The 15,385-nt window shown below is 38.2% G+C and overlaps 1 protein-coding gene across 3 annotated transcripts in view; it reads left to right on the forward strand.

The window, feature by feature from the left end:
- agtpbp1 (ATP/GTP binding carboxypeptidase 1) overlaps window positions 1–15,385 on the forward strand; it is a 46,981-nt gene that overhangs the window by 23,717 nt on the left and 7,879 nt on the right. For all 3 annotated transcript variants that reach the window (XM_084388977.1, XM_084388975.1, XM_084388976.1), the window contains exons 14-24: window positions 908–1,401; window positions 2,410–2,493; window positions 5,032–5,118; window positions 5,233–5,381; window positions 5,659–5,746; window positions 5,848–5,992; window positions 7,151–7,301; window positions 9,064–9,244; window positions 9,553–9,682; window positions 9,777–9,908; window positions 11,232–11,408. In XM_084388977.1, coding sequence (XP_084245103.1) covers window positions 908–1,401; window positions 2,410–2,493; window positions 5,032–5,118; window positions 5,233–5,381; window positions 5,659–5,746; window positions 5,848–5,992; window positions 7,151–7,301; window positions 9,064–9,244; window positions 9,553–9,682; window positions 9,777–9,908; window positions 11,232–11,408 — 1,818 coding nt within the window. The remainder of the gene's footprint in view (window positions 1–907; window positions 1,402–2,409; window positions 2,494–5,031; window positions 5,119–5,232; window positions 5,382–5,658; window positions 5,747–5,847; window positions 5,993–7,150; window positions 7,302–9,063; window positions 9,245–9,552; window positions 9,683–9,776; window positions 9,909–11,231; window positions 11,409–15,385) is intronic.

Raw genomic sequence — 15,385 nt, forward strand, 5'->3', positions numbered from 1 at the left:
AAAATAGCAGACACAAAAATACTTGCCCTAAATTAATTTTGCTCATCTAAGGGAGCTTTGCTTATTATTTATCCATAGCACAAATGTTTTTTTTTTGTTGCATTCACTTCTTAAAGGGAAACTCAGTTCTCTCAGTGCTTTTCAGACCTGTAGATTGTTTGCTTTGTTTTGAAATGGGGACTTAATTTGTTACAATATAGCATTTTCTTCATGGTTCGGTTCGCTTTCACAAGGCAACATTTCAAAGCGTACTAAAATGTTAATGAATAAAACTGACCTCTTATTGGTCAGGGTTTCCTCTGCATAATTCATCAAGATGGACTGGCAAGTTCGCTCCGTGATTCATCTTTAGAAGGTGATTTTAATAAACGTGAGAAGTGTTCAATAAACATGATAATAATTTAAAAAAAAACAGTCATCATTCAAGATAGTACAAGCTAGAACAGGGAGAGACATTCCTGCTCTAACTGATAAAAATATATATAAAATTTTATGCAGTTAGAGCGGGAATCAAGGCTTTGTCAGGATGGCATTCTTGCAATGCATGGAGAAGAGCAATTACAAAACATTTTAAGATGTAGAGGCGCTTTTTTGTTTTTCAACTGCGATAATGTGCTCACTCACAGAATCAGACACTGTTATTTCTTATATTACACATTTCCTGTTATGAATTATGATACCACTTGGTCCGTTGTGTTGGATTGCTTTCTCACCTCGACCGAACCGCTTTTGTTTAATTTTCATTCGTTTTCAATGGGGCCGAGACCACGTCGTTCAGGCGATCTCAGAGCGATTGTTTTGGTCCGAAACAGAGCGCGATTGTCGTGTTCATTTATGCCTAAACAAACCAAACTAAGGGAGAAAATGCACTAGATTCCAAAACAAACTGTTTCTGTTTTGTTCTCAGGAAAAAGACTTTGAAAGCCCCAGATCTTTCATTCCTCTATCAAGCGTCAGCCCAGAGCTTCATCATGGTCCCATTATCATTCCCACCACGCCGACATCCTTGGGGCCCCAAAAAAGATGTTCCCCACAGGGAGACGTTCTGCTTCCCAACTCAGATAGATCACCTCTGGAGCTGGACAGCATCTCTATATCAAAAAACCCAGACAGCAAATCGGACTGCGATCTGGTCTATAGTTTGGGTCGTCTGGTTCTAGATGGTGGCGTGAATGGAGGCTCTGTGGATGGGTCTCAGGAGGAGGGCGGGGAACAAGCGGATCTCGAAGTTCCAGATACAGCGGCACTGCTGCCACTGCATGACCCTGACCTCTACTTGGAGATGGTGAAGAGTACACGCTCAGTGCCTGCCTACACAGAGGTGGCATACCCAGATTACTTTGGGCATGTGGCACTCAACCTCCGCGAGCCCATTCTAGAGAGGGTTTATGGTGTGCAGAGGTACTGAACAAATGTTTTACTTTTTTTTGCTGTGAAATATAGTTCTTGAAAGGGTAAACAAAGCCTCAAATTTCTATGTAATTCAGTGACGATATTCCAAACCCGTTGGAGTGGAGCACAAAAGGAGATGTTCAGCTGAACATTCACGCTGCTCTTTTCCATACAGCAAAAGCCAGGGACTGTCAAGCAAGCTCCAAAAACACCATAAAAGCATGATTAAGTGTCTTGTGAACTATATTCCAAATCTTCTGGAGACATACGAAAGTTTTATGTGACGATCAAAACGAAAATTTAAGTTATTAACTTAAGGGATATTTCACCGCTGGAAAGATTAATGTGTATTTAAATTGGGTCATTTATGTAGTAGAAATGTGAAATTATTTTAGAAGTTGGTGCCTTCTAGACTGAGAAAAGCCAGAAAATGTATTTTAGGCTCATGTGGATGAAAGACAACAACTCCCAGAATGCACTTGCTTCGCTGCCCTACGAGGCCACTCCCAAGCCACGCCTACTGGTTACAGAGGGCAGTATCGGAAGAAATGATACAACCAGGCTACTAGTCGACTCGAAACTGAAAAGACGCCGTTTTATCGTGAGATCGCACCCTCTATGGGCGGGTTGAAAACATGCGTAACTAGCTCCTACTACTGGCTGTAGTCTCTCGCCTCTGGCCAAAAAAGCCTCAGATGACACAAAATGACGATTTTTGCGTCATCTCAGGTTTTTTTCCAGACACACAATACAGAAATCTCTCGTCTCAGGGGGACATGAGGGAGGGAAGCATGGTCATTTGAAAATACTACCGGGTTTCTACTGATAGAAAGCTTAATGCTAATCGGTGAAGTATCCCTTTAACTCGCTGAATGTTTTGTGTGGAAAAGAACGTTATTCAGAACGTCTCATTTTGTGCTCCACGGTAGAAACAAAAAGTTACAAGTGTAAGTAAACGATGACAGAATTTACATTTTTGAATGAACCATTCAGTTAAGACATCATTTTTTTCAACAGAATGAAGATCTTCCAGGATATTGAGAGGCTCATTCACCCCAGTGACATCATCGATAAAGTTGTATATGACTTGGACAATCAGAGGTCAGTGTGCAATTTTTAGAGGAGTGTCTGAAACAGAAGTAAACTGTCTTACTATTGTAAGGGAAATGGGTCAATTTAGCTCAAAGGGAATTATTAATTAATTTATAGGGAATTTTGAAAGAATCACTTATTTTACAGCTGAGCAAACGACTCGTTCAGCGTTCACTTGAACGAAACTATCAGCTCTGCAGCGGATATTAATATCCAAACTATAGTGAAAACACAATTTATTAGCACAGTAACATAGATCAGCAGTTTAAGACATTTAAATTTCTAAGGTCTCGAGTTAGCTCAGACTGGCTGGAGCCCACTTCATTTATGGTCCTAGATTGCTGATTTGGGGTCTGGAGTGTGGAGTTGAGGTTTTTGTGTGGAATTATGTTTGAACAATTCACCCTCAAATCCTACACTATGATGAGCTAAACAAATTCAATTAAATTAATTCTTAAATACAACATTTTGATCATCAACAATATACATTAAACATTTTCTTTTTGTTACTAAATATTAGTAAAAAAACAATGAAAGGTGTTTTTGACTAAAATAAAGGTAGGATAAAATGTTTTTAAGGTAAAAACTTTAGATTTTAATAGTCATGTAAAACACATTTTATATAAAATAATGGCCAAGCACCCTAATAATAATAATCTTTAGTGTTTTTCTTATTATTATTCCCTTTTCTTCTGCTCTTGAGTCAACGGCAGCCCATAAAACTGCTTGTGGGAAAATGATGAAATTTGGAGCACAGATAGAGCACATTCTCGTCATTAACCACAGCTATTTTTGAGTCTCTAACTCAATGCCTCTAGTGCCACCAACTGTCCAAATCTTCACTTACGTTTATGTTAATAAGTTATGAACCGTAAGGATAGAAATCTTTTTTTCCTCTGATTCCTTGGCTCAAGATGATTAGATTTTTCTGAAAAACTTTTTCAAACTCGTCTTAGACCATTCAAATAATTTTCACCCAAAAATGGCTCACATCATCTTCAGACCATGCTGGAAAAAAGATATTAAAAGCATTTTGATGAACTCAACTGTTCTCAGATATCGCGCAAATGAAGAGCATGCCAAATTGGATGTGAGGCTATATATCTGCACTGCTTTTGTTTTTTGAGTGGTGCAGGTATGACGTCACTTTGTAGGCCAACCGGCAGTTAGCATCACGCTGGCTCCCTCGACAAAAGGCTTTTTCCCATAGGCTTTTAGATTATCGCTAAAAACAAGCTCTGTGATCAGCAAAAGTTTATGATACTTGCAAGTTTTGACCGTCAAGATAATTATCACAGATGAACACAACTTTTATTAAATTTTGAAGCCTAAACGTAGCCACCAAAGGTAAAAAGCTAAAGGTAGGCTATAAACGGACTACAGTACACCACGGTCCCACGACTTCAACGTCACCATCACTAAGGTTCTGACAACTCTTTTAGTTTTTATCTAAAACCATTTCCCCAGAACATTTGAGTTAGAATAGTTAATATTTTAAGCATAATGATGCTGTAAAAGCGGACTGAGTTTACCTGTTCAGCGGGATTACGTTTAATGTCCTCGACAGCCTCTGTAGTCCCATTTAGCCACTTGTTAGCAACCGCCTTTTTTCAAGATACATAACAGCTTCACGAGTGAGGTAATACTGATGTATTTTATGTCGTAAAATAAAATGTGAAAGCGTCCTGAGCTTGTTCACCACAGACCTTATTTCAGCCATTCAACCAAAACCCTATTCAAAAAACCCATTGACTTCGGGACGATGGAACTGGAAGTGCTAAAATGCTAACTCGCTTCTTTGATTTGGCCTACAAAGTGATGTCATACCTGTACCACTCTATTGAGATTAATCTTGGTACATGTCATCAAGCATGACCTGAAGCTACATGCAGCATTTCAGCACAGCGCCACCTACTGGTCGGGAGATATTAAATGTGTATATATATATATATATATATTTTTAACTTCTGAACAGTTTGACTAAAAATCATAAAAGTGGTCTTGTTAGATTCGGTACTGCATACAGTGTCAAATGGAATCCAATTTTCCCATATCAGCCATTTTAAACTTTAAATTAAAATGCTGTAATTTACAAATGCATTAGTGTATCGTTATGAAACTAAGTATGGGTCACTGGCTCCATACCCTAAAGATACTCATAAAGTTTCAAGAAAGCGCCAACTTCTGGTCAAAACTTCTGGTCAAAACTTGTAATGAAATTTTAAAAAGTCCTAATAGCTTTTGATTATTTTGCCTATTTGAATAAAAGTGGTCTTGATACGTTCCCCTGAAAATAATTGCACACCTTCGAACATTTGTACATCAATCAGATTCAAGCATTCAACAGCCCCGTAGTATAACACCGATTTATTTGATCATCTGGTATATATCGGCCAACACTGGTTAATTAACTAATTGCTCAGGTTTATGGAATATCACAGATATGACCACATTTATTGTTTTATACACACCCAGACTGTCTTTGTTTGTTTTTTTGAGTTATTCAAAATATGTGAATCATCAATGTAAATGTATCTGTCTTTTCAGTTGTCCAGTTATTGACAATGGGGAGTCTCTCAAGTTCAACTCTAAATTTGAGTCTGGAAACCTACGGAAAGCAATGCAAGTCAGAAAGTATGTGCAGAATAAGCTTTTGTTGTTGTTGTTGTTTTATAAATGTGCTTTTCATAAAATGAAGAAGCTGTCTCTTATTTTTCTGTTCTGTGTATTGCCTTTTTCCATCGGCAGGTTTGAGTATGACTTGATCTTGAACTCTGACATAAATAGTAATCACTATCACCAGTGGTTCTATTTCGAGGTGGGAAATATGCGTCCTGGAGTTCGTTATCGATTCAATATAATCAACTGTGAGAAGTCTAACAGCCAATTCAATTATGGTGGGTCATTTCAAGCATTAGTCCAGAAACATACTCTACTCTGGTACACGAACACAGATGTGAATGGCGATTGATTATTAAGTAACCCAGTACTAAAGTACTAAGTGTTATGAAATGTGTTAGAGCTAGAACGTCATTGTGTTATGCAGAGTATGTTTGGATGTTGTATAGTATTCAGCTACTTAAATGCACTTAGTCAACCCATCTCTAGCCATCTTTAAAGTCAGAGTGTTTTTGTCTGATTTTGCCTGCTGGTTTTTCCTATGATGTGACACAGGTATGCAGGTGCTCATGTACTCTGTACAGGATGCCATCAACGGCAGGCCCCAATGGGTCAGAACAGGATCAGACATCTGCTACTACAAGTCAGTACCATCCTTTTATGTTGTAAATCATTGTATTACAGCCTGTAAAAGTACTTTGATTTGTGGGTTGTCATGCATTGACCTCTGATCTTATCATCTAGGAATCATTTCTCACGAAGCTCCATTGCAGCCGGAGGGCAAAAGGGCAAATCATACTTCACCATGACCTTCACTGTGACCTTTCAGCATAAAGATGATGTTTGCTACTTTGCCTATCATTATCCATACACCTACTCGATGCTGAAGGTACTATACAAATGTACCCTCTTTTAATTGATGCAACAGTTGATGTACAGTAATGCCTGAATGTGTCTTATCAAGAAGCACATTAGTTTGAATAGTATTCCTCAACTCACATACTTCTATATGTACTAAAATGATGTACTTTGCTGGTTACAGTTGTACTGTAAATGGGAGGAATCTAAACTAGCTGTTGGACAGCACTGTACTTAAGTGTAATAAAATTCAAACTGCAATTTTGAATAAGAGGCGGCTGTTATTTAAAGTAGGAACGCGTATAAATAACATGCAGATTTATGTGAAGGTAAAAATTAAAAATAAGCAGAGAATCGAAAATAGCCTTACCTTGAGTCAAATAGTAAACTGAACAACAAGAGAAATGGATATTAAGAAAAAACCACTTGCGCGCTCTTGTTGTTTCAACAGACTGACCGCTTGTTCTTTACCTTAACAATCAGCATTACTGTTGGCGCTGTGGACTGGTGGTTTAGTGTGCATGTCCCACTTTTAGTGTGCATGTTCCAACTTTTTTAATGTGGCAATATTAGCCCTGTAAGCATGCAAACTTCAGAAATAAAGGTGACAAATTGACCAGAAAATGGATACCGTCAGGGGACATATGGGGCCAGATTTACTAACAGCTTGTGCCAGCGCAAACCCTCTTTTGGCGTTAGAAAACTACTCTCAGGATTTACTAAAGGCACACAGTGAAAAATTTGCGCTGAAAAGCATGGACAGGGTTATTTTTGCAGCTGACCTTATTGCTTATGCATTTGTAGGAGTTTCCCTTTCACGCGCAAAATTTCTGGGAGGAGAGTATTTAAATGAATCATGCGAGGTGATTTACTAAGGTTTGCACTCGTCAATTTACCGGTGTTTGCGCCATTATTTACCGTCCCATAAAAAGCATGTCTTAAACCAGACGCCAACTGGTAGATTGAGTTGGTCATTGTGGAAATGATCTGTGTTCTTTAATTTGCGTGTGGTCAGTAGATCATGCGCAGAACTTTACACTACCATTTGCACTGTTTTGGAATTGCTCACTCTCACACTAATTTCCCCTGTTTAGTAAATCTGCCCCCATGGCATGATATTTTCAATATACCTTGATTTTACCATCATATATAGTAGGATTCAGTTTGATTTTGTTCCTCATTTGTTTAGATGCATCTGCAGAAGTTGAGTGCTTTGAGTACTCCTCAGATCTACTACAGACAGGAGGATCTGTGTGAAACGCTGGGAGGAAACAGCTGTCCCCTGCTCACCATCACAGCCATGCCAGAATCCTCCAGCAATGAACATATCAGCCAGTTCAGTATGTAACACACACACACAGGAACGTCACTGATAAACATACAGCTATAGCAATCAGTTTAGTGCAGGGGTGCCAAACTCAGTTCCTGGAAGGCCACAGCCCTGCAGAGTTTAGCTTCAACCCTAATTTGACGCACCTGATCTAGCAAATCAAGTCCTTCAGGCTTATTTTAAAACTACAGGTATATTGTGTTGGAGTAAGGATGGAACTGAACCCCTGGTTTAGTGGGTAAGAAACAGCGTGTACTCTTAAATGCACTCACTCTCACGAATCACATAAACTCACTTTCACGCTCATAAAAACACTCACATGCATTCTTACACACTCTTGCATACACGCTCTTTAGCTCTCGCTTTCATGAAAAAAGAGTTTCTCACTTCTCACTCTCACTCACACATGCAAACTCATGCATGCACACATGTACTCTCTAATGAACAATCCCACATGCATCCTCATGCACGCTCATGCACTCACTCCCATGACCTCTCTCACGTGTCCTCATGCACTCTCACATACGCTCTAATGAACTCTCTCTTATGCACACTCACATGCACTATCTCTTATGAACACACTCACATGCGTACTTATGCACGCTCGCATCCATTCACTCTCATGAACACTCACATGCAATCTCATGCATGCTCACATGCATTCACTCTTATGAACACTCTTATATGCATTCATATGCAACCTCACATGCACTCTCTCTAATCAAGTATTTCACAGGCATCCTCATGCACACACATGCATTGACTCATGAACACACTCACATGTGTCCTCATGCACGCTCAACATGCACTCTCTGATGAACACTCACATGCATGCTCACATATACTCTCGTGAACGCTGTCACGTGTTCTTATGCATGCTCACATGCACTCACTCTCATAAACATTTACATGCTTCCTAATGCACACTCACATGCACTCACTCTCATGAACGCTCTCACATGCTCAAATACACTTTCTAATATACGTACACTCTCATATGCACTCCCGCTTACGTCATACAACACACGAGTGTCACGAACACTGTCATGCACTTTTGTATGCCTGCTGACATTCATGCATGCACAGTCACATGCTCACACTTAAGCACGCTACCAAGCGCTCTCACATTCACCTTTTTTGGCTCTCTTACATACATGCCGTCATGCTCTCTCATTCACATGGATCCTAGTTCGATTGTCATTTCCACCTCTCATGCACTTTCACATAAACCCTCTCATGCACGCTCTTTCATTAAAGGAGAAGTTCACTTTTAAAATGAAAATTCTGTCATCATATACTCACCCTCATGTTGTTTCAAAGCTGTATGAATTTCTTTCTTCTGCTGAACAGAAAGGAAGATATGTAGAAGAATGTCAGTAACCAGACAGTTTTTGGGTCCCATTGACTTCCATAGTAGGAAAAAAATATACTATGGAAGTCAATGGGACCCAAAAACTGTCTGGTTACTGACATTCTTCTAAATATCTTCCTTTCTGTTCAGCAGAAGAAAGAAATTCATACAGCTTTGAAACAACATGAGGGTGAGTATATGATGACAGAATTTTCATTTTAAAAGTGAACTTCTCCTTTAACACTCTCACATGCACTTTCTTATTCTTCATTCTTGAAAGTTGCTTACATGCTCTCATGCGCTGTTACATGCGCCTTAGCAGCACTCCCTGTGCATGAACTCACTCAGGCTCACTCAGTCCATAATGTCTCGGTGAATGAGTGTGACTCGATCAGCAATGCTGTAATGTGTGTGTTTATAGGAAGCCGTCCAGTGGTGTTTCTGTCTGCGCGGGTTCATCCTGGAGAGACTAACTCCAGCTGGGTGATGAAGGGCACTCTGGAGTTTCTCATGAGCTGCAGTCCTCAAGCCCAAAGTCTACGAGAGAGCTACATCTTCAAAATCATCCCCATGCTCAACCCTGACGGGGTCATCAACGGAAAGTATGTCAGCAAACAACAAAATCACCTCCGCGTGCCACACTGGTTTTGCAAATGAACAGAAGATGTTGATAATGTTCCTTCATCATTAGTACAGCACAAACCAAGGATTTTTATTATCATATTATTTAAAAAATGTAATACATGTATGATATGGGCAGGAAAATATACTGCATTTTAAAAATGATGCAGATATTATGATACTGTTTGTTAACACTCTTAATGAAAGTTATCACGCAGAAACTGCAATACTTCTTCATGAACTTTATCTGTAATCGCATATTTCAATCTTCTTTATGCTCACGTTGCAGTCATCGTTGTTCTCTGAGTGGGGAGGATCTGAACAGACAGTGGCAGAACCCCAACGCCGAGCTTCATCCCACCATCTACAACTCCAAGAGTCTCCTGCAGTACCTCAGAGCTACAGGAAGAACTCCACTGGTGAGAGAGCAATCATGCTGTAGAGGAGAGAACTCGTTTAAACGGTTTAATGACACCAGCAGTGTGTGTTTGTCTGTTAACTGTGTGCGTTCAGGTGTTCTGCGACTATCACGGCCATTCACGGAAGAAGAACGTTTTCATGTACGGCTGTAGTATTAAGGAGACGGTGTGGCAGACCGATGTCAACACCAGCACTGTTGACCTACAAGAGGACCTTGGATACAGGGTAACGCATCTGCACACTTTATATACTTATCTTTTATTGGCATCTTTTTGCCAAGTTTGATGTATTATTTAGATATAATCTGACATTTACAACACACAGCTCCCTCTCAGTCCATTCAGACCATTTCTGAAGAAAAAAAAAGGCAAAATTGGGTTATTCACATTTAACTGCCCACATTTACACATTAAAGGAATTTGTGACCCGAAAATTGGAAATGCTTGTGCACAACACAAAAGAAGATATTTGATAAATGTTTCAGATGTTTTTGTATATATTAAATTCATGCTACACCTTCGTGTCATCTTTAGAGATTAAAAGTTTTGGGTTCCATTAACATTCATAATATGGACAAAAACAACTGAACAATCTTCTTTTCACAGAAGAAGGAAGGATATGATTTTGAAATGACATCAGGGCGAGTAAATGACAGAATTGTCATTTTTTTGGGATGATTATTCTTTTAAAGAGGACCTATTATGCCAAGTCTTGATATTGTATTGGGGCTCTAGAACAGGTTTTCATGCATGAATGTTCAAAAAACACGCTCTGTTTCGTTCCTGTCTCTATGAAGCCCCTTCTTCCAAAAAAGCGTAGTGTGCTCCAATTGTACAGCTGGACCAGTGTGTTATGATTGGTAAACCGCTTTGACCACAGTATGGTATGACGCGGTATGTCACACCCCTTACCATAACGCATTAGTTTGGGGGTTTAAACAGTGTCTATTGGACGTCAACATGGCGACAACACACTACTAACGCCAATCAACCAGGCCTCTCCCACTTTATTTTCTGTTTGTCTTGGGCGGGAATGATTTATATGCGGAATATTATGAGGTGTTCGTTCCCGGAAGAAAACTCAAGACTACAACGGAGGCATTTCAGGGAGTTCAGAAACAGTGACACTGATAATATAGCAGTGTTTCCCAACCCTGTTCCTGGAGGCAAATCAACACTGCACATTTTGGATGTCCCTCTTATCTGACCCATATATTTCTGGTCTTGGAATCTCTACTATTGAGCTGATGGGTTGAATCAGGTGTGTTTGATAATGTGTCGTGTTGGTGTGCCTCCAGGAACAGGGTTGGGAAACACTGATATAGAGAATAAATCCTTTTGGAGTGATTATGTGCTTTGGAAATGTGCAGACCCTTTTCATGCTCAAACAGCAACATTACACACTAAAGAATGTTGAACACGTAAAAAGGCAGAATAGTTCCTCTTTAAAGGCAGCATAAACATTAGTCTTAAAAAGTTTACTCTTCATCAGTGTTGATTCTGTCAAGTAAATAAGTTGAATGTAAAAGCCACTTGTCCTGTGTTTTAGACTCTGCCTAAGCTGCTGTCTCAGATGGCTCCAGCGTTCAGCCTGTCCAGCTGCAGTTTTGTAGTTGAACGCTCTAAAGAAGCCACGGCGCGTGTGGTGGTCTGGAGAGAGATCGGGGTGCAGCGCAGTTACACCATGGAGAGCACCCTGTGTGGCTGTGACCAGGGCAAATACAAGGTGAGGGCTGGTTAGTTTTACACACAAACTTTACCTTAACATAACCTTTTATTTTTTTAAACTTCTAAATATTTCTGAGATTGCTGGTAGAAAATGAGTTCTTCTGAAAAGTACTAGGAATATCAGATAAAAACAACACCAGATAAAGAACAAAAGTACACGTAGGAAATAAATGACCATGAATGGATTTACGCATTGATGCATTGCAAAATACGCAACTTCAAAACGCTGTGATTTGTGTATTCGTGATTTGTTTCTGGCCTTGCTCTTATTGTTTTTGCTGTTATCTCGTAATCGCCATGGAAATTCATTTCTCATAGGGTGTGGGAATACTAAACAAAGAGACAAGAAACGTTCAAAATATGAAACACTGTAACCCTGTGTGAATGCTGAGGAAATAAAATAAAAAAACATGACAAGAAAAATTTAAATGACTAACACATGATCAGTTTTAACTGTGGTTCATATTTGGGGTGCAAATAAATGTTGGTCAGTCTGACATCAAGGTTCTTGGCTTTCTGTGTGGGTGAGATTAAACTATCTATTGATATGACAAGGTCTTGGCAGGGCGGTGCTCAGCTGAAATGAACAACAGCTCATTGAAACAGCACATGAAAATTCAGCCTTCTGAGATGCCATGCTTTAACCCGTGGTAGCAATTCTCACTGGATTCATTTGGCACTGTAATTCAGACTGTCAGGGCTTCATAGCCCAAGGTTTATATTTTTTATATATATGAATGATATGAGTAATCTTTTCACCAGTTGTTTTGTTCTAGAAGAATGCTGTAAGCTTTTTTGCAATCCCGCAAGTCAAAACATCTTTGAAGTGGAAGTGGAAATGATTATACTCATAGCCAGTCCAAAATCAACTTGGTGTCCCTAATACCAGAGAAATGACGAGAAACAAGTTTGACCGTATCTACTCATTCTTTTGACGTTTCTACATTTTAGAATAACAGTTCAAGTCACCAAATCTATTACATTTTGCAAAGGGGTGGAAAAGTTATTTTCATGGGAAGTTAAGCTGAGGCTTTTTGGAAATATATATATAAAAAAAAAAAATCCTCTGATTCCAGAGCAACCAAGGCCTGATTTATAAATGTTGCCGTGTGCATGTGATTGAGGAATTCGCAGGGTAGCATTTCAACTGAATTTGCATTCTGGTTGTTTAAACCAAGATTATGCTGCAAGATGTTTTTTTTTTTTTTATTATTATTATTATTTTAGCTACATTTAAAGGAATAGTTCACTTAAAAATAAACATTTACTCACCCTCAAGTTGTTTCAAACCTGTATGAATTTCTTTCTTCTGGTGGACATGAAGGACGATATTTTGAAAAATGCTGGTAACCAAACAGTTGATGGACCCCATTGACTTCCATAGTAGGAAAAAAAAAAAATACTATGGAAGTCAATGAGGCCCATCAGCTGTCTGGTTACCAACATTCTTCAAAATATCTTCTTTTGTGCAGAAGAAATAACTTCATACAGGTTTGAAACAACTTAAGGGTGAGTAAATGATGACAGAATTTTCATTTTGAAGTGAACTATTCCTTTACGTTTCCTGTTATAGGCTAACTTGCAATTTAGAAAATTTCCAGTTTATTCTCGTTAATTCCCTGGAATATTGCAACCCTAGAAATAACACAACTGCAATTATGTAGTTTGTCTAGATTCAGATCTGTTTACTCTGGTCTCTTAATCACTTCATAAGCTTTTTCATCCAAATTAAAAGGACAATGCTATTTTGGTCCGTGTGCTTTTTGTGTCCATTAATTTTTCTATTTTTAAACCAGAAATGAAATATGGAAGATGTGGTTCTTCTTTAATAGTTAACACTGACAAATACTATATTGTATTTTATTGAAAATTAGAGAAATAATATACAACTTGTTTATGTATATACAGTGTATATATATATATATATATATATATATATATATATATATATATATATATATATATACATACATACATACATACATACACACACACACACACACACACACACACACACACACACACACACACACATATATATATATATATATATATATATATATATATATATATATATATATATATATACTTTATATACACTCTTAAAAATAAAAGTTCCAAAATGGTGTTTCTGCAGCAGTGTCATAAATGAACCATTTTTGATTTCCCAAAGACCCTTTCAGTGAAAGTTCTTAAATGAACCTTTTTGTGTGTGTGTGTGTGTGTGAATAACTTTTTAGTAATCTAAAGAACCTTTTTTTTTCTACTATAAAGAAACTTTTGTGCAATGAAAATGTTCCATAGATGTTAAAGTTTCTTCATAGATGCTATTAAAGAACCTTTATTTTTAAGAGTGTAAATGTTCAATTTAGGGTGTTTTGGTATCTAGCATGTTTTTTGTTTAATTATTCCACCTCGTCGCTGGGCGCTTTTGGTGTCCGTATAGTGAGCACATTTCTCTTGGATATCGGATGCCTTGGGAGCGGAAACGGATTGACTTTTAAAGGAGAAAGATGGGAACAACTGATTAACATGTTGAAACGTGTTGTGATTGTTCGTTTTTAAATGAAGTTACCTCTCTGGTTCATGAGACGGCTATGATTCAAAAGTGCAGGAGAAACATTTCTAATTTAGCCAAAGAGAAATTTTATATATTAATTTGTGTCTTTTTTAATAATTAATAAAGGTGTGCAAAGTCATAAACACAATTCTTAAAAGATCTCAATATTTTATTCTGTGCAAAGCATGTACAGGTCTAAATTCGGTTTTGGGATTCAACATTACAACCGTTCTTTTTGTACTTTTCTCAACCATGTTAAAAAAGGGTGTAAAACTACACGGAGCAGTTTTAAAGTAAGCATGGCCTGTTCAATTACGCCTTTTTAAATATTATTAGTAGAAGCACTAGCATTTTGTAATGCCACATCTTAATCAAGACATTGGTGTCCAAGAAACAAAATTTGTTACAGATTTGCTCAGATTTAAAGCTACAAATACACTGTCACACGAGATCTAAACAGATGGTTTCAATTGTCAAAGGCGATGACCTCTACTTGTTTTTATAACTGTCTTGATGATAAAATGTCAGTAAATATAAAATGACAGGTTGTCATGATGAATGTGAACAGTAGATGGCGCTATAGACCATTCTGTGAAAGATGCAGCAGTCTCTGATAGTGACTCACAGTCTTCTGTCTGTAGGACACATAATGGCGTCTCTGTGAGTTCAAGTAACATGGCTGAAGAAGCTTCTTTCTGTATATTCTCTAATGTAAACTGTATGATTTTGGGCTGTCCGAGATGAAAGATGACCAATCATGGCGATTTCTGTGGTCGTGGCTCCAAAACGGTCCTACATCATACAGTGAGAGAGGTTCAAAGACGGCCATTGTCATGGTCTTGTGACCAAAGATGGCCTGCGATAATATTCTGACATTGTGTTTGCTGCTACGACCTACGTCTACTGACTAGCCAATAAAAATGCAACATGAAATGGCGTATTGCTGGTCAATGGTCAACGCATTGGCGACTTGGTACGCCCCATTTGCATAATTTACATGCCAAGTTGCCCTCTTTTCCCTAGTCCATATTCTCCTTTCGAAGAAACAACATAAAAAAACAAAACAATTTAAGGTTTCACTTTATTTTAAGGTGTCATTGTTACAGTGTAATTATATATTTAAGTACTGAGTAATATTAATTAACTACATGTACTTACTATTGGGGTAGGATTAGGGTTTGGTTGAGGGGTTAGTTGCATGTAATTATGCCTAATTTACTGTTATTACTATGGTAAGTACATGTAACATATGTAACAAGGACACTGTAAAATAAAGTGTTACCCAATACTGGCTTATTCTGGTTTGTTCTCTGTGAACAGTTGTACAGAAGACAACAGAAAATTGTGTGTAAATATTGTGAATTTCTGCCCAAAGCAATACAGTAAGTGCTGTTTTCTTCACAGACAAAACCCAG

The sequence above is a fragment of the Rutilus rutilus genome (assembly GCF_951802725.1).
Source record: "Rutilus rutilus genome assembly, chromosome: 19".
NCBI classification, from domain to species: Eukaryota; Metazoa; Chordata; class Actinopteri; order Cypriniformes; family Leuciscidae; genus Rutilus; species Rutilus rutilus.